Source organism: Scyliorhinus canicula, chromosome 8, assembly GCF_902713615.1.
Source record: "Scyliorhinus canicula chromosome 8, sScyCan1.1, whole genome shotgun sequence".
NCBI classification, from domain to species: Eukaryota; Metazoa; Chordata; class Chondrichthyes; order Carcharhiniformes; family Scyliorhinidae; genus Scyliorhinus; species Scyliorhinus canicula.
Genome location: NC_052153.1, coordinates 154,469,648 through 154,496,958, shown reverse-complemented (window position 1 = coordinate 154,496,958; position 27,311 = coordinate 154,469,648). Strand labels below are relative to the sequence as shown.

Genomic DNA, 27,311 nt, shown 5'->3' with positions numbered 1-27,311 from the left:
GGTATAAATTTCTTGCTGAACTATGGGTTTGATCTCTCAAGTAACTGTCATTATGTTTGCCTCCTCAGTGAGTGGAATATTTAACAGGACTCAAAGGTAAACTTCCAGCATGACTTTGGAACAAAGGACAAGAACTCTCACAGATTACTCCCTTCAGCATTAACGAGGAGATATGTAGAGGCCATAGCAATCCCTGCTGAGAGACGCCAAGCCAGCATTGACCAGGGATCAAAAGTGGGGTCTTCCAGGTCTGCATGGTTCAACCATTATAACTACATAAACTAAAATGAGGTAGTAGCAGGCAATTATTCAGGACTGCCATGCTTCTGAAATTTATGGCAAACTTCCATGATTTGGTTGACTGCATGCTTTGGTGAGGTTGGGATATCTCAAGCTGACTGTCCACTAAGCAGCACGGTAGCCTTGTGGATAGCACAATCGCTTCACAGCTCCAGGGTCCCAGGTTCGATTCCGGCTTGGGTCACTGTCTGTGCGGAGTCTGCACATCCTCCCCGTGTGTGCGTGGGTTTCCTCCGGGTGCTCCGGTTTCCTCCCACAGTCCAAAGATGTGCGGGTTAGGTGGATTGGCCATGATAAATTGCCCTTAGTATCCAAAATTGCCCTTAGTGTTGGGTGGGGTTACTGGGTAATGGGGATAGGGTGGAGGTGTTGACCTTGGATAGGGGGTAGGGTGCTCTTTCCAAGAGCCGGTTCAGACTCGATGGGCCGAATGGCCTCCTTCTGCACTGTAAATTCTATGTAATCTATGTAATCTATGATGAGGGCATGGCACAGTAAATGTCTTCAGCACCCCACTGGAGAAGAGAAAACCACTTCCAGATTCATTCCTTGTTGCAGTCCAGTGGCCCTTTTTGGCTTCTGCTTGGATAAATGTCCCCTTCCATGGTGATAAAATGCCTGCTGACACCCGCCATTGAATCACATGCATTAAGGACACATTGGACAAAGTTCCAGAAGACCATCGCCCATGACACTGGATTCCAAGGCATGTAATCATTGTGTGCGTGTGTGTGGGCAGTTCAACTGAATTATAATTTTTTAAAAATGCAACAAGAAAAACACAGGTTTAACATAGCATCCCAGCACAATGGGCTGAATAGTCTTCCTAGGTACCAAGGCATTAACGATTGTGTGGTAAATGTATACATTACATTTGATTTTCAAAACTAACTACTAGCAAAAAATTAAATGAAAACCCACTTTACCTATTGTGGATCATGTGGCTCTTTACCAGATGTCCAGCTGCGAGTGCTGACATAAGAGACAGCTCTCCTGCCATTACTGTGCCGCAAACAATCTCTGCCAGCTGACGTGCATTTTCACCAGGAAATTTTCTACTGGCACCCTGAACACCAAGCATCTATGAGAAGAAAATAAGTCTGGGTATTTCTTTTAAACAGAATTTTCCATTAGGTTAACACACTGACTGGCGGCGTAGTGGTTAGCACTGCTGCCTCACGGCGCCGAGGACCCGGGTTCGATCCCGGCACCAGGTCACTGTCCGTGTGGAGTTTGCACATTATCCTTATGTCTGCGTGGGTCTCAATCGCAAAACCCAAAGATACGCAGGGTAGGTGGATTGACCACGCTAAATTGCCCCTTAATTGAAAAAAAAACTAGGCACTTTAAAATTTTTTTTTTTTTTTAAAAGGTTACCACAACTGAACAACAGCTCATCTGCATCAATTGCGGTTAACACGCAAATTTCCAAATAATTTGAAATTGCGTCGGGGCCAGAATACTCCCAATCGTCTAGTTCAATTGGCATACAGGAGCTTCATTAATAAGATATGAATTCACAGCCCCCATGATTATGACTGTGCGCATAATTCAAATAGATGGTGCTATCTTTTGCCTCTTGTTAATGGAGTGTGGATGTCATTGGCAAGGCCAGCCTTTATTACCCATCCCTAATTGTCCTTAAGTGAGTGGATTGCTAGGCCATTTCAAAGGTTAGCTATGAGTCAATATCATTGCTGTGGATTTTGCGACACATGTAGGCCAGACAGAGTCAGGATGGCAGATGAAGGACATTAGTGAACAACGTGGGATAAATCAATGATAATGTCATGGTCACCATTACGGAGACTAGCCTTATATTCCAGATTTATTCATCAAATGTAAATTCCACCAGCTGCCATGATGGAATTTGAACGCATGCCCTCAAAGGATGAGCTTGGGTCTTTGGATTATTAGCCCAGTGACTTTACCACTATGCCACCCTTCTAGACCAAGGCCCCACCTACATTGGTTCGGTGAACATGAAAGATTTTACAACCCTTTTCAAAGGGGAGCAGGAAAGTTCTCCGGTGTCTTGTTTACCACATCAGGTTAATAATCTCGTGCCGTACTTATTTGAAGGATCTTGCTGAGTAATCTGTACCTGTCATTACACTTTATTCTAGAATGTTCTCCAGATGTGAACGGCGTCACAGCAAGAAAAATATTACTTGTTAAAAAACATAATTCCACCATTTCCATTTCCAATGTCATAACTAGTCTGTGTTTTGGGAACTAAATTTTGTTTCAATCTACTTTTACTAAAGAGAATTCAGTTTTACTAAAGGGAAATCTATTAGGATTTTTTTTTGAGGATGTAACTAGTAAGGTAGACAATGGGGAATTAATTGATACATTATCTGAATTTTCCAAAAGGCATTTGTTAAAATAGCACATAGAAGATTAATTAGGCAAAATAAGGGCTCATGATGTTGGGGTAACACATTAGCGTGGATAGGAGATTTGTTAATGGATAGAAAACAGAGAATGGGCACAGACAAGGTTTTTCAAGTTGACAGGCTGTGACTAGAGAAGTGCCACAAGTATCAGTGGTAAGGTCTCAGATATTTACAGTTTATATTAATGAATGACTTAGAAGAAGAGAAAGAGAGTAACACATCTAAGTTTGCTGATGATACCAGGCCAGGTGGAAAGGTAAGCTGTGGGGAGGACACAAAGGATTCAAAGAGATATAGACAGTTTAGGTGAGAATAAAGCAAGGTGACAGGTGGAGTATAATATTGGGAAGTGTGAAGTTGTTCACTTTGGTTGCAGAATTTAATAAAAGCAGATTTTTTTATTTTTTTAAAAAAGGTTAGAAACTTTTAAATATTGATGTTGAAGCTATTTGGGGTCTGCTCATGCAAGGAACATAGAAGGTCAGCAAGCCATCTGGGAGGAAAACAGCATGCTGGACTTTATTGCAGGGGGATTGGATGACAAGAATAAAGAATCATAGAATCTCATTGAATTTACATTCGGCCCATTGTGTCTGCACCAGCCCTTGGAAACAGCACCCTACTAAGCCCACATCTCCACCCTATCCCCGTAACCTTACCTGACCTTTTTGGGCATTAAGGGCAATTTAGAATGGTCAATCCACCTAACCTACACATCTTTGGACTGTGGGAGGAAACCGGAGCACCCGGAGGAAACCCACGCAGACACTGGGAAAACGTGCAGACTCCACACAGTGTCCCAAGCCAGAAATCAAACTTGGGACCCAGTCGCTGTGAAGCAACAGTGCTAACCACTGTGCAACCGTAGTCTTGAACCGAAGACACAACTGTACAAGGTTTTTCGGGAGATCACATCTGGAATACTGTGCACAGTTTTGGTCTCCATATTGAAGGATATACTTGCACTGGAGGCAGCACAGTAAAGGTTCACCAAATTAATCCCAGAGATGAGGGAGTTATCCTCTGGAGTCTAGAAGAATGAGAAGCGAATTGAAACCTACAATATTTTGAAGGGACTTGAAATGACGGACACAAATTAGAACCATAGAAACATTACAGCACAGTGGTAGGCCATTTGTTCCATCTTGTCCATGCCAGCCCGAGGACACCGAGGTGCCCTTTGGAATCCCACCTTCCTGCATCCGACCTATAGCCTTATAGCTTAGAGCACTTAGTACCTCAGGAAAAAAAAAAGTTTGGGTCTCTACCTCCACCACCAACACGGGCAGCAAATTCCAGCCACCCGCTACCCTCTGCATTAGAAGTTCTTCCTCATGTCTATACCTTAGGGGCTGGTTTAGCACAGTGGGCTAAACAGCTGGCTTGTAATGCAGAACAATACCAGCAGCATGGGTTCAATTCCCGTACCAGCCTACCCAAACAGGTGCCGGACACCAGCCTACCCAAACAGGTGCCGGAATGTGGCGACTATGGGCTTTCCACAGTAACTTCACTGAAGCCTACTTGCAACAGTAAGTGATTATTATTATTATTCTGCATCTTGAATCTATGCCCCCTGGTTCTAGAATTCTCTGCCAAGGGAAACAATTTTATCCTGTCCACTCTATCACTTCCCCTCATAATTTTGTACACCCCAATCAGTCACCCCTCGGCCTTCTTTGTTCCAAGGGAAATAATCCCAACCTATCCCATCTCTCCTTGTAGCTACACATTTTCCTAGCCCTGGCAACATTCTTGTACACCACCTCTGCACTCTCTCCAGAGCAATTTGATTCCTCTGGTAATTGTTTCTGCTGGTCAGGGTATTGAAATCAAAGGTTGTGAATCTTTGGAATTCTCTGTGGGCTGTGGATCTCCAATGTTGAATACATTTATGCAACAGACAGATTTTTGGTCACTCGGGAAATTAAGGGATGTGGGGTGTAGGTTGGAAAATGGAATAAAAGCCAAGATCTGCCATGATCATTCTTAATTGTGGTGTGGGCTCGATGGAGCCTGTGATCTACTCCTGCTCCCATTTCTTGTGTTGCTGTTTTCTCGCTCTCCCCCCCCCCCCCTCCCCAAATGCCTTGGCATAGTTAGTGATGACAATCCTAATATTTAGTAAGAAACTGAACATTAAGAACAAAATATGTGCACGAGTTCTCACCTGCAGGCAGGTTTGTTGTGGTGGCAAGTTGGTCCCTCCTCCAACAGTGCCAACCTCTATGGATGGCATGGTGCAGCTAATGTACAAATCTTCATTACACATGCCAGTTGATTCCATTAACGTTATACAATTTGAGCTACTAACATTCTGGGCTGGGTCCTAAATTAGAAAAATATAGCATCAAATCCTGTAGTACAGTACCTAGGCACCTGCAAATTACAACAATCTTGGTAGTTTGAATGTTTTTAAAAAAATGATTAGACAAAATTGTGAGATACTGACCCAGGTTAGGTTTTTCACCAACACTTTAAATATGCATACAGGTGGCTTGTAAAGCTTAATTGGACCAAGAGGTTACATTCAGTGTGGCAACATGTTAGTTCATGGAAGAAGTTTTAAGGAGTCAAAGTCAGTGAATAGGAGTCATTTGTAGCCTATTTACATTTGAGAACTGCATCAGTAACTGGTTATTTGTAGGATTCCACCAAAGTCAAACTGATGAGTTTCTGTTTTTTTTCTTTATTCATTCTTTCATGGGATGGGGACGTCACTGACAAGGCCAGCATTTGTTGCCCATTCCTAACTGCCCTTGAGCGGAGTGGCTTGCTAGGCCATTTCAGAGGCAATTAAGAGTCAACCACATTTCTGTGTACCAGGCCGGGTAAAGATGGCATATTTCTTTCTTTAAAAGGACATTAATGATACATGGGTTTGATGGTTATTTCATGGTTGCTATTACTGAGACCATGTTTATACTCCAGTGTATTAATTGAATTTAAATTCCACCAGCTGCCATGGTATGGCATGAACACATGTCCCCAGAGCACTAGCTTGGACCTCTAGCACTAGCTATGAAGAAAGGTCGCGTATATTAGGATTGTTTTCGTTGGAAAGACAGAGGTTGAGGGGGGACCTGATTGAGGTCTACAAAATTATGAGAGGTATGGACAGGGTGGATAGCAACAAGCTTTTCCCAAGAGTGGGGATGTCAATTACAAGGGGGTCACGATTTCAAGGTGAGAGGGGGAAAGTTCAAGGGAGATGTGCGTGGAAAGTTTTTTTTTTTACAAAGAGGGTGGTGGGTGCCTGGAACGCTTTGCCAGCGGAGGTGGTAGAGGCGGGCACGATAGCATCATTTAAGATGCATCTAGATAGATATATAAATGGGCGGGGAACAGAGGGAAGTAGATCCTTGGAAAATAGGCGACAGGTTTAGATAAAGGATCTGGATCGGCACAGGCTGGGAGGGCCGAAGGGCCTGTTCCTGTGCTGGAATTTTCTTTGTTCTCTAGATTGCTAACCAAGTGACAATATCACTAGTAGCACAATGGTTACATGGTCTTGGAAAGGCCAGCTTTGGGTAGGTCTCAGGCTCTTGAGGCAGCATCAATACTCTATACTATTAAGTTGCTTTGTGGTAAACCACATGGTTTCCCTAGACACTGTTGCCCTAAATATATTAATCAAAGTCTATTCAACAGAGACATCAACTACAGACAAATTTCTCATTTACTAGTTTTCCACATCAACATTTGAACACTTACTCCTTAGATAGCTACTATACAAATATATAATTCCGGTAAGGTCTCTGTGAAGGAATGATAATTTTAATTATTGGAAAATTGCTACGTTCTGTTAGTCCCATCAATGCAAACTTACAAGCAGTAAAATAAAAGTTTCAAAGGATCCCTGCACCTACCTGCCCACATGCAATATAAACAGCGGTAACAATATTTGCAGCATGTGCATTGTAACCACCAAGACTTCCAGCCATAGCTGAGCCCACCAGGTTTTTGCTGATATTCACTTCTACAAGAGACTCCGTAGAGGTTTTTAATACCTAAAGAATATAAAATGTAAAGATGCAACGAGGGTAAGTTGTAGAGCAAGGTAAGCGAGACCTACAATAGCAAAACATGCCATTTTACGAATCTTAATTGAATGCTCAATCAGCTCTACAATTGAAGTGTGCCCTGCCACATCTGGCTGTTCATAAAAACAATTTCCATTCGAGTGCTCTATTCTAGTGTGAAGAGTCTTGCCCGGTTAACAAAATCCCAGGCTTAAAAGTTAACGGTCATCAGAACTATCACATATAAGAACCATCAGGAACATGGCAAGCTTTTCCTCTGCCTCCCACCGTGCTATGGGACGCCAATACCATCCTTGCTTTGCAAGTTAATTACATTAATTACAGTCCATTATTGGAAAACCTTAGATGAAAGCTTAAATACTATTCATTCATCCATAACACTTTCTGAAGAAAGATGAAATAATCCAAAATGGTGTTGAAATACCTCACGCACAACTTTGGCTGGAATGACTGCTTCACAGACTATAGATTTCCCCCTTCCCTCAATCCAATTAATTGCAGCAGGTTTCTTGTCTGTGCAATAGTTGCCACTGACTGCTAGAACACGCATAGATGGGAACTCTTCCTGCAACCTGGTGAGAGCCATCTCTGTGCCCTAAAAAAAAAAGAGGGGAAAAGACAATGTCAAATTCTGGACCACTGCAAAAGGATCTCTCTAGTCATCCATCCATCTCACAGAAAAAGGCTGAGTTTTCACAGCATTTCCAGTTCCTGCTTTCCACAATATAGTGCTTATCTACATCAATACACACGCTTCATCAGACTGAAGCTTACTAACATATTTAACAGCAAAGTTCACAGAATTCCTTCAGGCTGAAATCAAGTAATATTCAGGTGCTGCAGATTAAAATGGTAGCCTTGGATTGGATTTGTTTAATGTCACGTGTACCGAGGTACAGTGAAAAGTATTCATAACCTGTTTCATTGTTTTTCACTTTCTCTCTCTACTTTCTCTTCATCAAAGGTAGGGTGTGGAGCCTTTTAGGATATTCTGTTCTCAGCTGACAAAGAGCTCATTGACAAATATAGTAGTTAAATGGCATGCATGCCTTTAGTGCATTGTGTAAAAACTGTTTATTAACGAGGTGTAAATGTTAATGAAGAGACTATTGTGCTATCTGAAACAGCCATGGGCATGAACATGATCCTAAAGGCAACATAGTTAAGTTATAAAGTTACTGTGTGTATGACATGGGACCTTTAATAAATTACACTTTCAGAATAAGTATTATGGAATTGATAGGCAAAACACAAGACCACCTCTATAGAGAAACTAGTCTCGTTCTCTGTAGGAAACACAAAGAGTCCTTAGAAATGTTGAGGTCTCTTGGTTCCAGCTTCTAATGTTGACATTTCCAAGTCGTCGTTTCGGTAGGACAGCACCTTTGGGGTCCTTTTTATTGATAAGAGTGCTTGGTAGGAGCTAGCATATGACCCTCAACGGGAGAAGGGTGCAGACCATATTGAAATCTTGGGTACCATTCCTGCACTCATCGGTTAGCAAGGTTTAAACAAGTGACAGAGCCTTGAAATAAAGTATATTAATGAGTGCTCGAAGATTAGGGGCATCCTTTGTAACACTTTGGACAGAAAGTATGATATTGCTAATGAGATCAACACATTCCATGCCAACTATCCATTCGTCTTCTGGGATTAGTGAACCTCTCTCATCTATCATGGGTTGTAAACTTTTCTTATCTATTTAGCTAATGCATCGTAAAGTTGTTTGTGAAACATGTTGATCATTCCTTATCTGAAATTCCGAAAAGCTCCGGAATCAGCACTTTTTTTCAAGCGCTGACATGTCAAAAGTCCCTAGGTGATGTGCAGTTCCCAACACGCCACAGATGCACATTATATTCCAAAATTCTATACACTCAGCCCCAAGCATTTCAGATAAGTAAGGGCTGCTCAATTTGTACAGAACTAGAGCATCACTGTAAAAACACAGGCAGCACGGTAGCACAGTGGTTAGCACTGTTGCTTCACAGCGCCAGGGTTCCGGGTTCGATTCCCGGCTTGGGTCACTGTCTGTGCAGAGTCTGCACGTTCTCCCCATGTCTGCATTGGTTTCCTCCCACAAGTCCCGAAAGATGTGCTTGTTAGGTGAATTGGACATTCTGAATTCTCCCTCAGTGTACCGGAACATAGTGTGGCAACTAGGGAATTCACAGTAACTTCACTGCAGTGTTAATGCAAGCCTACTTGTGACCCTAATCAAGATTATTAGTAAAAGACATCACAAGAGCACCAACAATAATGGCAACAATTTACACTGCAAGAAAAGAATGTTGATTGGCTGGAAAATGGATTCTAGGAGAATGCAGAAGAAAATGGCTGTCCCCAAGGGGTGTAGGAGGTAGGGGAATGACAGCCGGAAGGAGGGCACGGGAAACGATAACAAACTTGGTATCTACAGGAACATCCAGGCGAAAGACAGGACGAACGGCTGAAGCGGAGGTGATCGCGAGACGACAACGGCAGCTAAATCCGTCCGGGAGAAGCAAGTGACAACACCAACACCAAACCCATTCACGTATTGCCCTCCGTAATTGTTTCTCCGGCACCCAAAATGTATATCTACCTCCCCAGTTCCTCCTCCCCCCACCCACCCACAAATAGATGCCTACTTATGTGTTGTAAATAATTTTGCCAATTCTACAGAGTTGCTGCTGTTGAGCTGGTGCATAATACCGTACCAGTTTTTAAATTTCTTTTTTATTATTCTTTTTGTGGTATGTTTGTGTGTGCCCTTCTCTTTATACTTATTCTGTGTACATAACGTAAATATACTTTGTTCAAAAACCCAATAAAAACATTTATAAAAAATAAATTCACATCTGTACTCCATTTTGGTTTCAGCATCATTTTCAATCTCTCAACCATTCAATACTGTAATATACTGCACTTCAGAGAAATATCTAAACAACCATTCTTGAAAATCCTGCAAACGTTGAAGAAATTTAACTAACAAGTAGATGCCTGCCAATGCGGTGCTGACTCATGTTTAAACTGCAGGTTGTTATTTTAGTCAGACATTTTTATTGGCAAAGACAAAATATTGTGAATGCTGGAAATCTGAAATAGAACTGAAAATGTTGAGATACTCAGACCTGGCAACATCTGTGGAGAGAGAGATAAAAGTTAATGCTTCAAGTTTGTGATCTTTCGTCAGAAGTAGAAAGTACTATAAATTTTAAACAACTGCAGAGGGAAGGAAGGGGAAAGAGGAGGAGGAAGAAAGAACAAAAGGGAAAGTCTGTGATAAATTGTAAAGCAGGAGAGATTACATGACAAAGCAAAAGGGGGCAGTAACAGAATGAGAAACAGGCGAGTCCAGAGGGACTGGAAAGGGTGACAGCAGAACCATTACCAGGACTTGCTCCTGGAGATAATAATGATCAGAAAGTGCTAGTTTGGAAAGCTGTAAAGTGCCTAATCGAAACAGGAGATGCTGTTCATCAAGCTTCATTGGAAAGTGTAGGAGGAGAGACAGCGAGTCATAGTGGGAGTGGGACAGAGAATCAAAATGCAAGCTGCCCAAAGCTCAGGATCACAGAAGCATTTTCCATTTTGGCATATCACAGACCTTTTGTTTCCTAACCACCCCTTTGCCCTGCCTGCCTCTGTGGTTGCCTTAAACCTGTTTCCAGTTTTGACAAAAGGTCATAAATTTGAACATCAACACTGCTTCTCTCTCCACAGATGCTACATGACCTGTCGAGTTGTTCCAGTATTTTTTATTTAAATTGTACTTACCTTTGAGATCATGTTCATGCCCATGGCATCTCCAGTCTTGGATTGAAAACGGATATAAAGGTTGCGTCCAGCAAGTCCAATCTGCAGCTTTTCAAGCCGGGCAAACCTATGTATTAGAATTGAAAATATAATGGAGACATTAAAAAAAACCTGGGATTTGATGCAAGACATACAGTGGATTTCTGCAGGTCAGAAGTTGAGCCACCTGATATCATGCAAATACTGTCTGGTTTCACAGAACAATCCAATGATTTATGGGGTTACGGTTTTGGGCAGGAATGGGTAGAGGGCTTGAGAACGAGAATCCTCCATGTCTCCTCCAATCTGCCAAGGTGAGCCGAGGGGAATTCTGACAATTATACAAGTTCAGCCGAAATGAACACGTGCACTGAAAAGGTGTTGAGGTCTGTGGGGACAGGAAAAGCACTGCAATCAGTTCACTTTCCCCCCCAGAGGAAAATGATTACTTTCCCAAAAAATTGTTAACGCCACTCCTCTTTGGTCCTTCCTGGGCCTCATTTCTGCCATTTGAAGCATCAATGCATTGCTCAATTTTCCTCCCAACTGTTGGATTGAACAGCATAAAGCACCGTTAGAGACACCAAAAGAGAAAGTTTCTGGAAAATCTCAGCAGGTCTGGCAGCATCTGTAGGGAGAGAAAAGAGCTAACGTTTTGAGTCCAGATGACCCTTTGTCAAACCTTTAGAGACACACCCACCCCAATTATGAGAGTGGCTGTCTTATTCACTGAGGACTGATCAGCGCAGTGTCCCACTGCACCAAATTTGAAGAAATCTAAGAATTTTGGGGAATAAGTTTTCAGAATGGTGTTCCCTGAATATTTCAAATAATTCACAGGCAAGATTGAAACGGACTCTGGGTTTTCAAAGAACCATACCCTCTGGACAACTTTAAGCCAAGCTTCAATCTGTGCATGCTGTCAAGTTCAAGCAGAGAGGGGTTGGTTGCATCTACATGATAACTTTTCCTTCAAGGAGTCAAGCTGGGGTCAGGGCCCAGCCAGATTCTCAATTCTAGCATCAGCGAAACTATATTGCACCTATGTTACACTTCCAACAAACACAGCCCGAGGCAACTTCCTCCAGGCTGACATTAGAATCAGGACCAGGTTCACCCTCTGGTTAGTTTCTCTGCTGTTAGGCCTTCACACTTTTGTTCTCTCTGGGGACTGCCATTAGCACTCGTTCCCCTTGGTTTCTGTGGCCATTAGCACCCAGGTTTCCTGGGTTTCATGTGGCTATGACTCTTCGTTCATTCTCACTTGACAGTATAAACATTTCCCACTTTCTCTGTCTGTTAGCTTTGACAAAGAGTCATTGGACTCAAAACATTAGCTCTTTTCTCTCCCTACAAATGCTGCCAGACCTGCTGAGACTTTCCAGCATTTTCTCTTTTGTTTCAGTATCCAGCATCCGCAGTAATTTGCTTTTATAAGGACCAGATCCCAGACTTGCAAAGTAACAAAGAAGAAACCGCAAACAGAAATGCACATTCTGCTAGAAGGCCACAAGACCAGTGAAACAAAAGACCATTAAGTGGAGATAGGACGGGGACAGAGGGAACAAAAATAATTGATCCAATTTACCACCTTATGGCAGCCAAATAGCAACACTGACAATCACCAAGAGTCTCACTAATTTGGAAGTATACACAAAAGCTCACCTGCTAGTGCTATCAAACATTTCTTTTATAATCTGAAAACCATCAGGGCTGTCCAGCCAAGCTTTTACTTCTGCAGCCTCACAGGCAGAAGGCAGCCTTACAACTGGCCCTCTAGTCATTCCATCAGCCAGTACACGGCTCCGTGCTCCACCACCAAGCTTAAATAAAATGTGATAAAGTATTTTAAACAGATTGCATTACAATTCTGATGCGAGAAAGTATTCAATTACAAAGCACATGTGAAATAATACTGGCAATTTTTTTTTCCCAACTTACACATATTGCCCTGCAACCTCGGTTAGTACTCGCCACAAGACAGCCTTCAGTAGTTGCCATAGGCACTTGGAACTCCTTCCCATTCAGACAAAGTGGTCCAGCAACACCCACAGGGATGGGCATGTAGCCAATGATATTCTCACAGCAAGTGCCCATGACCTAAAGATTCAAGTTAGATGAAATAAACAAACACAAATTAAGAATTAAATTTGCAAATCCAACAGCAACTATAAATCCTAGGTTTAAACAACTTCTGCTAAAGCTCTGCAGGTTACGGATGAGTTGTTAACTGGATTCTCCTGGTTTGATCTCCAGTCTGCAGTTCAGAGGCAGTATAAATGTCCTCAGAACCCTTGATAAAAATAAACTAACCAGGGATTTCTATTCCAGAATACAGTACCGTATACACATTTGGATGTCAAGTAAAATGTTACGATAAAACCTCACTGGTTTATTAGAAGTCTCGAGCACTCACCATCTACCCTTGCAGATGGAACATGCGCACTTGAATGAAGATGAAAGGAATGGGAAAGGTTTCTCCTGTGTATTTTACTGTACTACAGAAAAAAAAGTCAAGCATTGAGTGGTGGTGGCTGCATGAGGGAGGCGCAGAGGTAAAGAAAAAAAGGCAGGCGGGAGAGGGTTGGGGGGACAATAAAATTATTTCCTTAAATGTTGCTGAAAAGACATGTTGCTGAAACCGTTCGTCTTTGCACTCAATCAGGATGAAAGCAAGGATGCCAAATTGTACTACAGAGAAAAGGATGCTGATTGATTAACAAGTTCCCTCTAGCGTTTCCATGGAGAACTAGGCTCCCCAAACACCCAGATAATTCAAAAAAGGTTCAAGGATTGAACGTATTCATTTTGATTGCAGAGAGCGGATCCCTTAGGAGGTGGGCAAGTGTTGAGAGACCTATTACAAGAATGTTGAGGCCAATTTTAATAATGTGAGGAGCTATATGAATCCCAACATATATACTGACCATTAGGTAGGCTTGCGGTAGGACACAGTTGAGAACACTTAAAAAAATATATATATTTTTATTCAAGATTTTTCATTTACACCGCGTTGAGGACCCTGGTTCGATCATGGCCCTGGGTCACTGTCTGTGTGGAGTTTGCACATTCGCCCCGTGTCTACTTCGGTCTCACCCCACAACCCAAAGATGTGCATGTTTTACATAGAATTTACAGTGCAGAAGGAGGCCATTCAGCCCATCGAGTCTGCACCAGCTCCTGGAAAGAGCACCCTATCCAGTATTAACACCTCCACCCTATCCCCATAACCCAGTAACCCCACCCAACACTAAGGGCGATTTTGGACACTAAGGACAATTTATCATGGCCAAATCACCTAACCTGCACATCTTTGGACTGTGGGAGGAAACCGGAGCACCCGGAGGAAACCCACGCACACACGGGGAGGATGTGCAGACTCCACACAGACAGTGACCCAAGCCGGAATCGAACCTGGGACCCTGGAGCTGTGAAGCGATTGTGCTAGCCACAATGCTACCGTGCTGCCCTTGTTAGGTGAATTGCCCATGCTAAATTGCTCTTTATTGGAAAAAAAATGAATTACTCTAAATTTAAAAAAGATTTTCCATTTACAATAAATTTTAGAACAAAGCCAACATCACACGACCGCAGAAGTAACAGAACAATGTTACAAAAACACCAACCATATGCACCCAATAATAATATCTTGCATTGTCACAAGTACATTAACACTATAATGAAGTTACTGTGAAAAGCCCCTAGTCGCCACATTCCGGTGCCTGTTCGGTTACACAGAGGGAGAATTCAGAATGTCCAAATTACCTAATAGCATGTTTTTCAGGACTTGTGGGAGGAAACCACAGCACCCGGAAGAAACCCATGCAGAAACTGGGAGACGTGCAGACTCCGCACAGACAATGACCCAAGCCGGGAATCGAGCTGGGATCCTGGCACTGTGAAGCAACAGTGCTAACCACTATGCTACCGTGCTGCCCACCCCACAAAAGAACGGAAAAATACCAACCCCCCCTCAGCAAAGATGACTAATTCCCTAATATAGGCAATGAATCTCAGGTAGAACCACTCAACCGATCCCGACTGTATTTGACTTTCTCCCGGTACAAGAATTCCATTAGGTCACCCAACCATACCAAGGCACTGGGAGGAGCAGACCTCCACCCCAGCAGAATTCTCCAGCAGGCAATCAATCAGCTGGATTAGGCTGAGACGCACATGTGAAGACAGAGAGTTCACCCTATGAAGAGCCTCACTCCACACTTCTGCATCGACTATAGGTCACAAATCTCTCTCCCACTTTCAATTTCCCTCATCCAGCAGAACAGATTCCTCCAACAGGATCTGCCGCCTATCGATGCCAGTCATGCTGGGAAACCTACTATTAATGGATTTCTTAACTTGTACATTGAGGAAAGGAAATGAGTTAGACAGCTGGAAGAATGAATTTGAGCCTGGGTTGAACCATATTAAAGGTGTAGAAGAAAATATTTCAACGCAGCTGCACTTGGAAAGATTCCGAACACATCACCCGCATATCAGATACGTGCACAGGGTTAGGGTTCATTTAATCAAAAATATGTTTCTCAAAGAAACCAACAAAGAGAATGTTAACGAGCACTGAACTTAGAGGGAATTGAAATTAATCAATTGAGCTCCAAATGTGGCAGTTACATTTGCTGTAGAGGCAAACGTTCGGACACAGGGACCCATTCTCTGCTTGCAAAAAGGAATAAATTCAAGCCTTATGCCTTTGTTGAATAACCCAGGAGATTGAGGAGCCGACAGTCCCCTGTTGCTTTTTCCATGACAACACCCTGGCCAGAGTCACAAGAACTAGGAGGAGTAGGCAATTCAGCCCCTTGAGCCTGCACCTCCATTAAAAATGATCATGGCTAATTCAATAAACAAATCCAGGAGTGGGACCAACTGACCAGCAAACTGTTTGTAAAATTCAACAGGGAATCCATCTGGACCCAGTGCTTTACCGGTCTGTATTAACCTAATACAGTTCATGAGCTCCTTTGGCTTCTCAACACCTCCCAACTCCCTCCTTCTCCACCTCCGGGAAGGTCAACCCATCCTAAAACTGCATCATTGATGATCTCTCCTCAGGGGGCTCTGACTTGTACAGTTCTAGGTAGAAGGCGTCAAATGCCTCATTAACCTTCTCTGGGGCAGAAACCAATCCACAGCCCGAGTCCCAGATCTACACTATCTCCGGGGAGGAAGCCTACCACCTCAGGTGCACAAACACCAAGGACCCTTTTCCTGGGCCGTTTAACCAAATTTTGTTCCAAGTTATCAGCTGGACAGGCCCGTCTCAGACCATTCCCTCCCCCACCTACAAGAAAAGCTCACGATCAGTCATATCCACACTGAGGCAATCCAGCAGTCCCTCAGCCTGCACCAGCTCCTGGCCCACCCAAGATGGCCACCGTACTCCCCACAAAGCCAACACAAAGACAAATAAACGGTCACTGTCAGCAGTCTCCCCACCCCCCCCACACCTCCCAGTCCCACTCCAATTATCTAACCAAAGCTAAAGAACAAAAGCCCCCTTCCCAATCCTAAACAAACTGACAACAGAAATCCTAAACTCATTTCCTTTAAAGGGAAAAAAAACACCCAAACAGTAACAAGCTGTGGATTCCCCTCCTTCTCCACTCCCATTCACTAGCTTTACCGCTAACAGGATGACCCAGCAGAGGGTACAATCAAAGACTCGACAAAATACCAGCAATCAGCCTCCCACCAACACAAAACTTTAATACAAAACATGAGGAAAATAAACACCCAACCCCCACCCCACAAAAAACCCCCAACAGTATAATATTAAAAACAATAACTTCATCCAGAAAAAACACCCAACAACAGAGCCCTATAACAACACCATGACCTCCCCCGCAGTACAAAAATCCCACAAGCACAGATACGGATGAACCCAACAGTGAACAAGTATCTAACTTTAATCCACAAGCACTTTCAGCCTCAGTCCATGTTTCTTGACAAAACCTTTCGCAATCCACTGGTGCAGAGTATAATCGCCTTGAAAGTAACCCAAAGACAAACTGGATACACCACACCAAATCTCACATTACTCTTGTACAGCGCGGCCTTGACCTTATTGAATGCCGCCAGCTCTGCCCCAACGACCTGCTATATCCCGATAGCATCTAAACCAGGGGTGGGCAAACTTTTCCGTGCAAGGGCCGCATTCAGAAATTCACAATTCACAAAGGGCCGCATAGTATATTAAGTAAAATAATTACTTCACCCGGTTATGATTGTGGGCGCCTCATATAGAACATAGAACAGTACAGCACAGAACAGGTCCTTCGGCCCTCGACGTTGTGCCAAGCAATGATCACCCTACTCAAGTCAACGTATCCACCCTATACCAGTAAGTAACCCAACAGCCCCCCCACCCATTAACCTTTAAAAAAAAAATTTTTTTTTTTTAAATTGTTTTTTAAAAATTTTTTTTTTTTTTTTAATGACTTGGTGGGCCGCAGAAATACCTTTGGCGGGCCGCATGCGGCCCGCGGGCCGTAGTTTGCCCACCCCTGATCTAAACTCACAGTAATCTTTCACCCACTTCACGACCCATTCCTGGTCTTGGTAACGGTGAAAACTGACGATGATCGCCTGTGGTGGCTCCCCAGATCTGGGCTTCTGCCTCAGCGACCGATGGGCCTGGTCCAATTCAGGAGGGGACGGCAAAACCCCTCCCCCTTTCAAAACATATTGGATATATAGTCAATGGAGTTTGAGCCCTCCAGAAGCCCAATGAGTTTTGCCGTCTGGAGCGGTTCTTCAGGTCATCTACCTTGGCCGTCAATGCTTTATGCTCCAGCCAGCAAAGTGATCTCTGCTTCCAGGGAGACATCTGGTCACTATGATCTGAGAGCGCCACCTACACCTTCTATCATCACACGCTACTCCTCTATTCACCGGTCCACGTTCTCCAAGGCCTCCCGAATAGGGGTCAAAGCCATTGCCTTCTCCAGGTCCTCAGGGACCGCCTGCCGCGGTTCTAAATTCGACCGACAAGAAGCTAGCCAATGTCTCGACCATGGAGAGGCCAACGACACAGCAAAAGCCTCCACCATGTCCCCCACGCCCCACAACTGAGGTTCGAGGGGCCTCGGAATCTGACGACGATCTCTTGCCCAACTTCTGCCTTGTATTGTACCTTTGTGAGGGGACCCTATCCCATCAAACTAAACAAACCCCCCCCCCCCCCAACATCACGCATTAGCCTGCCAAAAAGAGCCAAAATCAAAGTGCCCTAGCGGGAGCCACTGCATGTGCGACTGCTCACTACAAAGCTGCCACCGGAAGCCAGCTTGTTACATCTTCGAAGAACTCCAGCAAATTAGTCAAACACTATTTACCCTTCATAAAACTATGTTGGCTCTGATAAATTGTATTTTGACTTTCCAAATGCCCGGTTACTGTTTCCTTAATAATGGATTCCAACAGCTTCCCAACAACAGACGCTAAACTAATTGGTCTATAGTTTCTTACTTTCTGCCTTTTTCCCTTTTGAACCAGGGGTGTTTTCCATTGAAACCATTCCAGAATCCAGGGAATTTTTAAATATTAAAATCAATGCCTACACTATCTCTACTGCCACTTCCTTTAAAACCCTGTGATATAGACAATTGGACCCTGGAGATTCGTATGCCTTTAATCCCAAAAATGTGCTCAGTAATGTTTCCCTAGTGATGACAATAATTTTAAGATCCTCCTTTTCAACAATCTCCGCATCATCGGTTACTATTGGGATTATTCTAGTGTCCTCCACCATGAAAACGGAGGTAAAATATTGATTAATATCTCTGCCTTTGTGTTTCCCATTGTTAACTCTCTGGTCTCATCCTCTAAGGGACCAAAGTTGATTTTAGCTACTCTCTTTTTATATATTTATACATGGGGGCTGGTTTAGATCACTTGGTTTGTAATGCAGAGCAAGGCCAGCAGCGCGGGTTCAATTCCTGTAGCTGCTGAGGTTATTCATGAAGGCCGTCCCTCGCCTTCTGAACCTTACTCCCCCCTTCACCCGGAGATGTGGTGATCCTCAGTTAAATCACCACTTGTCAGCTCTCCCCCTCAAAAGGGGAAAGCAGCTTATAGTCATCTGGGACTATGGTGACTTTACCTATATATTTATAGAACCTTTCGATCAGTTTTTATATTTTTTGCTAGATTGCGTTCATAACTTACCTTCGCCCCCTTTTAAAAGTTTCCCAATCCTCCAGTCTGTCTCTGACCATTGCAATATGGTATGCCTTAATTTTTGCTTTGCTTAGCCACAGAGGCATTTCACCCCCCCTTACAATCTTTCCTCTCTGTTGACTAGCCAATCAGCAACCAATCAACAATTAGTATAAATTGTTGCGAGTGTTTGAAATTTGATGTTCTTGCATTTATCCCGAGTGCAAGATGAAAGGTTTCTGCAACTTGTTGCTTTTCAGCAACATTCAAAATAATTTACATTCATGTAACTTCACACGAAGTACTAGAATAAAATGAGTACACCAGTATACCTGGAAGATGTCGTAGAGTAGAACGATATAAATTTGATCCCCTAATCTATGGATTTAAGATCCTGGAGGAGGGATGATTCTTTATGGAGATGTGAAGAGTTCCATTGGTGTGGAAAGTTTCTACTTTCTTCCTATCTCAGGTCCCTCAGGTTACATGGTTGAGTCATTAAGGACCAAAATAAAGTAAACTAAAGTAGCACACAGCAACTCAATAGACTGTGTTCTTGAATATCAAGTCTTCATTAAAAATGCTAGGAAAATCAATTTCCTTCTAAAAAGTAAAATTTGCATCACTAAAAATAACCAAAGGTTAAAACTACAACCTTGAGAAAGGTTTTAAAATTGGTAATTAGTTTTCCTTTTAAACATATGCTTAGCCTATTAACCCTTACCTCATTTGGAGTCAAACTAATAATGGCTCACCTCCCACTTCTTAACAAAACACACTTCCACATTTCAACGTGTTTGCAACCTGCCTCACTTTTCCAGATCGTAATTCTCTAACACGGAGCTCTGACTTACCAATGAGTAATCGTAGTCCCTATAGGGAAGAAGCTGTAGTGCAGTGGGTTTAGGGAGTATTGGAGCCAGAAGCTGTCTACGTATGAACACACCACGCTCGGGAGTTTCCATCAGATTCTCCAGTTTGTAAACTGGAATATGTTTGGCATTCACCAAACAAATTACCTCAGCATCAGTAAGGCATTTTGCTCCTTTCTAGAGAGAAAAAAAAACATTAAATCACTGGTATCTTACATCTAATTGAATCTCAAGGGTTCTACAATAAATATTTTTTCATAATTCTATAGAAATTAGATACAAACCATGAAGTAAAACTGCCAGTTTACGATGCAGATTAGAAGAGTTCATTAAAGATTAGTTCAAAGTTGGGAGGTTTCTGCAACGCGACAGGGGGTGAGAAATGACATGGTCAAGGGCGAAGAAAGGGGCCATCTGGGATGGGCTATGTACAGAGTGGAATTAAAGGGGCAGGAGTTAAGTGGGGAAGATGACGGACGATAGAGGGGATTGGAGGGGCAAGCCTCCAGTAAGGTTGGTAACGTTGAACGTCCAGGGACTGAATGGGCCGGTAAAAGAGCGCACCTCAGGAACTTGAAAGCGGGGGTTGTCTTTTTGCAGGAGACACACCTACATGTGAAGGACCAGGTTATGTTAAGGAAGGGGTGGGTCGGGCAGGTTTTTCACTCGGGGTTTGATTTGAAATTGAGGGATGTGGCGATTTTAATGAGCAAAAAAAATGGGATTTGAGAGTGCGAAGGAAGTGAGGGAGCCAGGTGGGAGATAAGTGATTGTGAGTGGGGTATTGGAAGGGGCACCGGTAGTGTTGGTAAATGTGTATGCCCCAAATTGGGATGTGGGTTTTAGGAGGGGGTTGCTGTCAGCAATCCCAGATTTGGCCATGTACCAGTTGATCATGGGAGGAGATCTTAACTGTGTCCTGGAGCCGAGGGTGGATAGATCGAGCCGCAGGTCGATGGGTAGGGTATGAATGTCAAGGGAGCTGGGAGGGGAGGGGGTTATGGAGGGATGGGTATGGTGGATCCATGGCGCTTTCAGAATCCAGAGGGAAGGGAGTATTTCTTCTTTTCACACGTCTATAAGGTGTATTCGAGGATTGATTACTTTGTAGTGAGTCGGGAGATTTTGGTTGGAGTGGAGGGGGCAGGATATGCGGGGATAGTTATGTCGGACCATGCACCCCACTGGCTGGATATTCGGTTTGTTCAGTACTGGACGAGAGCAGAGGCCGGGGTGGAGGTTTGACTCGGGGTTGTTGGCGGATGGAGGCTTTTGTGATAAGGTGCGGTTGGCAATTAGGGATTATGTGGAGTTCAATCAGAATGGGGAGGTGTCGGCGGGCATTTTTTGGAAGCAGCGGTCCGGGGAGAAATTCTCTCATTCACGGTTTGTGCAAATAAGGAAAGGAGGGCGGAACATGACCGTCTAGTGAGCGAGATAGTGGAGGTGGACAGGGAATATTAGAGGGTGCCCACCGTGGAGGGATTGGCGAGGAGGAAAAAGTTGCAGGGGCAATTTGACAGGCTGACAACAGGGAGGGCGGTCGGTCAACTGCGTAGGGCTTGAGGGGTGCAATACGAGTATGGGGAGAAGGCAAGCCACATGCTGGCGCACCAGCTGCGGAGGCAGGATGCGTCTAGGGACATATTGAAGATCTGGACTGCGACTGGAGATGTGGTGTCAGAGCCAGGAGAGATAAATGAGGCATTTCGAGAGTATTACCAGGGCCTTTATGAGGCAGACCCAGGAGGAGAGGAGGGGGACATGGGGTGGTTTCTGAACGAGCTGGAATTTCCCTGGGTGGAGGAAGCAAAGAGACAGGCATTGGAGGAGCCCCTGGGGCTGAGGGAGGTGCTGGATAGTATCAGGGGTATGAAGTCGGGGAAGGCCCCTGGGCCGGATGGGTACCCGGCAGAATTTTATAAGCAATTTGCGGCGGACCTGACACCACATCTGTGGGGGGCGTTCAATGAAGCACTGGAGAAGGGGGAGTTGTCGGAGACGATGAAGCAGGCAGTAATCACACTAATCCCCCAAAAAGGGAAGGATCCGGTGGAATGTGGGTTGTATGGACCCATATCACTATTGAACACGGATGTGAAAGTATTGGCTAAGTTGTTGGTGGGAAGGATGGAGGATTGTGTCCCGGGGGTGGTTGCAGAAGATCAAACAGGTTTCGTGAAGGGCAGGCAGCTCGCGAGTAATATAAGATGGCTGTTGAATGTGGTGCTGAATCCGTCGAGAGGAGAGCTCTGGTACCGGAGGTGGTGGTGTCCATGGATGCGGAGAAAGCATTTGATCGGGTGGAGTGGCGGTACTTGTTCGAAGTTTTGGGCCGAGATCTGTGGCATGGGTGCGGTTGCTGTATGTGGCACCGAGAGGGAGGGTGAGGATGAATGAAATGAGCTCACGAAGCTCTGACTTACACAGGGTTACGAGGTAGGGGTGCCCGCTGTTGCCGTTGCTGTTTGCGCTGGCCATAGAGCAATTGGCGATGGCTCTCAGGGGGTCGGCAGAGATGGCAGGGGATAATGAGGGGACAGAGGGAGCATCGGGTGTCGCTCTGTGCCGATGACCTCTTGCTATATGTTTCAGATCCGTTGGAGAGTATGGGAAGGATTATGGGCCTGCTGGGGAGGTTTGGAGGGTTCTCGGGATACAAGCTGAATGTAAAGAAAAGAGGGGTACCCCCGGTAAATGAGCTGGCACAGAGGGCTAATTTGGGGGGGGGGGGGGGGGGGGGGGGGGGGGGGTGGTGCCATTTACGGTAGCGAGGGATAGGTTTAGGTACTTGGGGATTCAGGTAGCGAGGGAATGGACGGGGCTCCATAAGTGGAACTTAACGAAGCTGGTGGAGGAGGCCAGGGAGGATCTTAAGAGGTGGGATAGACTGCACTTAACGTTGGCGGGGAGGGTCCAGGTAGTGAAAATGAATATTCTACCGAGGTTCTTGTTTATCTTTCAGGCTCTCCCGATATTTATACCAAAGGTCTTTTTTCAGAAAGTGGACAGAATCATCTCTGACTTTGTATGGGCAGGGAAGGAGGAAAGGTGCCGAGGGTGGGGAGGACCCTGCTCCGGGGGGGGGGGGGGGGGTTTGGCGTTGCCGAACTTGCTTCATTATTATTGGGTGTCGAATGTGGACAAGGTGTGCTGGTGGTGGGAGGGAGAAGGGGTAGAGTGGGTTAGGATGAAGGAGGAATCTTGTAAGGGGTTTAGTTTGCGCGCTGTGGTGACGGCAGCATTGCCAATGGCTCCGAGTAGGTATTCAGGGAGCCCAGTGGTGCAGTCCACGGTGAAGATATGGAATCAGCTGAGGAGGCATTTTAGGGTGGAAGGGACGTCAGTCGGCAACGCCACTGGGAGTAGCAGCATGGTTGAGTGACCTGTATGACTTCTTGCAGTTAGAGAAGATAAAGTATGAGTCAAGGGGCTCAGCAGGGGAGCTTGAGAAAAGGTAGGGGATGTTTGTGACCGTGTTTGAGGAGCTGTTCGTCGCAGCGGGGTGGGTGAAAAAGGAGGAAAATCTGTACAAACTGTATAGCTGATTGTTGGGAAGAATGTTTCCCGGGGTGTTTATTTGCTGTAACCTACTTTGATACAAGTTTGAATAAAATGCGTTTAAAAATTTTTTTTTCAAAGTTAATAATAATAATAATAATCTTTATTGTCACAAGTAGGCTTACATTAACACTGCAGTGAAGTGACTGTGAAAAGCCCCTTGTCGCCACATTCTGGCACCTGTTCGGGTACACAGAGGGAGAATTCAGAATGTCCAATTCACCTAACAGAACGTCTTTCGGGACTTGTGGGAGGAAACTGGAGCACCCGGAGGAAACCCACGCAGACACAGGGAAAATGTGCAGACTCCACACAGACAGTGACACAAGCCAGGAATCGAACCTTGGACCCTGGCAATGTGAAGCAACAGTGCTACCCACTGTGCTGCACTAGTTTGATCAATTCAGATTACAGTCACATATTTTAATTAACATTAAAAGCCACTGAAAATGTAATTAACTGTATACTCTGCTTAGCTATTGACAAACATTACCAAGTAACTAAGTGTTCAAATTCATCTCAAATGAACAATTCCCAAACAATTATTCCAGCAGGACAGACAATAAACTTCAGAGAATTGCAAAGTTCAACACAACTACTGAAGACTTACAGGACAAAAATTAACGTAATCAACATTCAGCATCTAATATCTACAATAAGTCACTGAATCTATTGTAATGGAATTTAATGGAGGCCTAATAATTTTCAGCATTTCACAAAACTGATGGTCACTGAATAAGATTCAAATACAGGAGCACGGTCAAAAAAGTTTCTTATTGTCATTTGTGGTGGGTTTTGCTGGGCATTTCTCGCCGGCTTGGCCGGCGAGCTCTCCAGCACTATCCAACGACACACAAGTCACTTTTTTGGGCCCTCGGGAGTTTCTCACCGGTTTAGCTCACACGTAATTATTTATATCACTGGGTAGCTGAATTCGCTTGCCAGACCAGCTCAAGAGATCGGACCGTCATTTTGAAAGGGTGCCCGATCTAAGTAAGCTGGATTGCACCCCCCACCCCACGCAATGTCACCTCCCACACACATGGGCATTAGTACCCAGACTTCCCAAACTGAGGACACACCACTATGGGGACACTGAGGGGCCCCCCATACACCATTACAAGACCCCCCCCCACCCTCTCAGAGGTCCTGGTATGGCAGTGCCAAGGTGCCCATGTTCCAGGGAGAGGGTCAGGGGGGCACCCTGCCCATGGCTATCCAGGGACCCTGATAGCCTGAGAGATCCCTTGGGTGCTGTTCCGCCTGGTTGTGTGGATCAGTACTGAATGACACCTGGGTGGGGTGCCCAAGTAGATTTAAAATCTACCTAGGCACGCGTGACCTAGTCACATCCATTGTGCATGTGATCCTGATTCTCACATCTTGCGAGATCTGGATAGATCTCGAGGCAAATTGACTACCAGGAATACATCCCAGAACATATTCAAATTCCTTCCAGAGACCAATCAAGTAGTACAGTGGTTAGCACTGCTGCCGCAAGTGCCAGGGTCACGGGTTCAATTCTGGCCTTGGGTCACTGTCTGTGTGGAGTTTGCACTTTCTCCCAGCGTCTATGTGGGTTTTCTCTGGGTGCTCCAGGCTACGTGGAATGGCTATGCTAAATTGCCCCTTGGTGTCCAGGGATGCGAGAATGGGTCTAGCTAGGATGCTCTTTCAGAGTGTCGGTGCAGACTTGTTGGGCCGAATGGCCTCTGCCTGCATTGTAGGAATTCTAATACAAAATAGTTGAGACCATGACTAAATTAAAAATATTTTACCTCTGGGCTTTTGAGTATGAGCAAGCATTCTTCAATTGACCTTGGCTCTAATGGAAACTCAGTATCCTGCTCTTCAGGTGTTCCTGAAGATGAAGAGCTAGGTGGAGTGTAGTCTCCCAACACAAAATTTGCTTTCGACATACATTCGGTTGAATTGGGGATAAAGCACGCAATGGGCTTAATTACTTCATCTACAAGAAAAATAACTTATGATTAGTTTATGTGGAAGCACAGGCTTTACAATAGAAATAAATTGTGTCTCATTGCCAATGACATGCAAACAAGGCTAATATGTGCAGTGCCTGATGGATAGAAGTAATCTGTTAACAATTCCATTTATGGAAAGACTTTAATAGCTTCAGCTATGACTGGTCCCAAAACAGAGGGAATATTGGGAGGAGTTTGTTTTTTTAGCAACTTGCATGGGAGAAGATGTAGCAATGTGGGATTTTAAAGAAAAAGCTCCTGTGTGGGTGGGGAAAAAAGGAGAAGGGAGCAAGGTAGCCAAAAAGCATCAATCCTAACTCTCACTTGAGCTTGCAACAAAATCCAACTTAAGTTACTGCATAGGAAAAATACAAATTAAACTTCATTAATTGTTGCCCGTGACGCAAGTCTTTCCTTATTTTGTACTTCCTTATCAAAGTCAGTATCATACTGTGGAATGGGGCATTTTCTTATGTTTTGCACTATCTTTGGCCACCAGGATTTCAGCCAACAGTTGAAATGTGTGTTACATCGACATGTGCAAGATAAAGTATTTATAGATTTTGTCCTACCAACTGGGGGCATGGTCTGAGAGAATAATTAGTATTGTGGTAGAATAAAGTATTGTTATTTCAAATTGGTCACTGGTCAGGTTAGAAGAAACATATTTAATAATAATAATTGCTTATTGTCACAAGTAGGCTTCAATGAAGTTACTGTGAAAAGCCCCTAGTCGCCATATTCCAGCGCCTGTTCGGGGAGACTGGTACAAGAATTGAACCTACGCTGCTGGCATTGTTCTGCATTACACGCCAGCTGTTTAGCCCACGGTGGGAAACCAGCCCCGATTTGAACCGATTCAAGCACATGTATAAATTCTCTAGTGCATTGGTTCAGAAGGTTATTTAAACCCAGTCATAACATATTTGAGTTCGGCTCCGGTAATATATTAAACTGTATGGTAATGTAGTGATTAGTCTTAGACTGGACTAAGAAGCCAGGAGACCAGGGACGGGATTTTCTAATCCCGTGGCAGCGTCCACGCCGTCGTAAACGCTGTCACGTTTTACAACGGCATGAACGGGCCGACCCAACGACTAATTCTGGCCTTCAAAAGCTGTTGAACCCGGCTCGAACTGGGTGCTGAGGGATCCGCGCATGCGCACTGGCACCGCCGCCAACGCGCACTTGCGTAGTGCTTTCCTTCAATGCGCCGGCCCCGACGAGGAAGAAACGAGGCCCCCAGCCAGACAGGCCGATCGGTGGGCCCCGATCGCGGGCCAGGCCACAGCGAAGGCCCACCCCGGGGTCGGATCTCCCCCCCCCCCCCCCCCCCAAACAGGGCCGTCCCCGCCTCTTCCACGCTGAGTTCCCGACGGCCGCTCGGCCCCCAGCCAACCATGCCGGCGCCAATCGTGTGCTGGTGTGGCGCGATTTGGGGCGGTCGCGGGGATTCTCTGGCCCGGCCCGAGAGAATCCCGCCCCAGATGTTCAACGCTCAGAGTGCTAGTTTGAGAATTTAAATTGTTAAAAATATGAAACAAATTATAACAACCCAACTGGCTCATTAAATTACTTTAGAAAAGTAAATCTGCCATCCCCAAACAGTCCAGTTTATGTGTGTCCCAGACCCTCAACATAGAGTTCTAGTTAAAGTTCCATTACAGTGCACAAAATCCTGTAACAACATCTGTAACTTTTACCTGTATTTTCTTCACTGGTTAATTCTTCATCTGCTGGACAAGACTGGAATCTAGTAGCTCCAGTATTATTCATGCAATTACCAGTATTCTTTTTCTGCACCACCAGTGAGAAAGGGGAATGAGGTTCTGCTTTCTCAAAGAAGATGTATTTGATAGCAAGGAAGAGTGCCAAGCCAAGTGTAATTACTTGTTCAACATCCATGCTGATCATCCTGTCGAATGAAATAAAACACAAAATGTAGTAACTAGCGGTGATAGGTTTGTTAGGCTACAAACTTATCTTGTTCAGTACCCTGGCTAGAATAAATTTACAACACTGCGTCTAGCACACACGACAGGCAATACAAAAGCTTTAAAAAATCACAAGGATAATCACTATCTTAAAAGATCCTAGTTATACAGAAATACCTAAAAGACTATCTATTGTTACGACACCCCGGGCAAGTGCACTGTAAATTCTAGTCCATTGTCCGCGAGTCACAACACAAATGGA

The 27,311-nt window shown here is 44.5% G+C and overlaps 1 protein-coding gene across 1 annotated transcript in view; it reads right to left on the bottom strand.

Moving 5' to 3' along the window:
- hmgcra (3-hydroxy-3-methylglutaryl-CoA reductase a) overlaps nucleotides 1-27,311 on the bottom strand; it is a 52,742-nt gene that overhangs the window by 3,289 nt on the left and 22,142 nt on the right. Inside the window, exons 10-19 of the mRNA XM_038805491.1 lie at nucleotides 26,819-27,030; nucleotides 24,909-25,099; nucleotides 19,552-19,746; nucleotides 12,461-12,619; nucleotides 12,185-12,342; nucleotides 10,502-10,607; nucleotides 7,167-7,337; nucleotides 6,569-6,709; nucleotides 4,870-5,028; nucleotides 1,227-1,381 (exon numbers count right to left, since the gene is read on the bottom strand). Coding sequence (XP_038661419.1) covers nucleotides 1,227-1,381; nucleotides 4,870-5,028; nucleotides 6,569-6,709; nucleotides 7,167-7,337; nucleotides 10,502-10,607; nucleotides 12,185-12,342; nucleotides 12,461-12,619; nucleotides 19,552-19,746; nucleotides 24,909-25,099; nucleotides 26,819-27,030 — 1,647 coding nt within the window. The remainder of the gene's footprint in view (nucleotides 1-1,226; nucleotides 1,382-4,869; nucleotides 5,029-6,568; nucleotides 6,710-7,166; nucleotides 7,338-10,501; nucleotides 10,608-12,184; nucleotides 12,343-12,460; nucleotides 12,620-19,551; nucleotides 19,747-24,908; nucleotides 25,100-26,818; nucleotides 27,031-27,311) is intronic.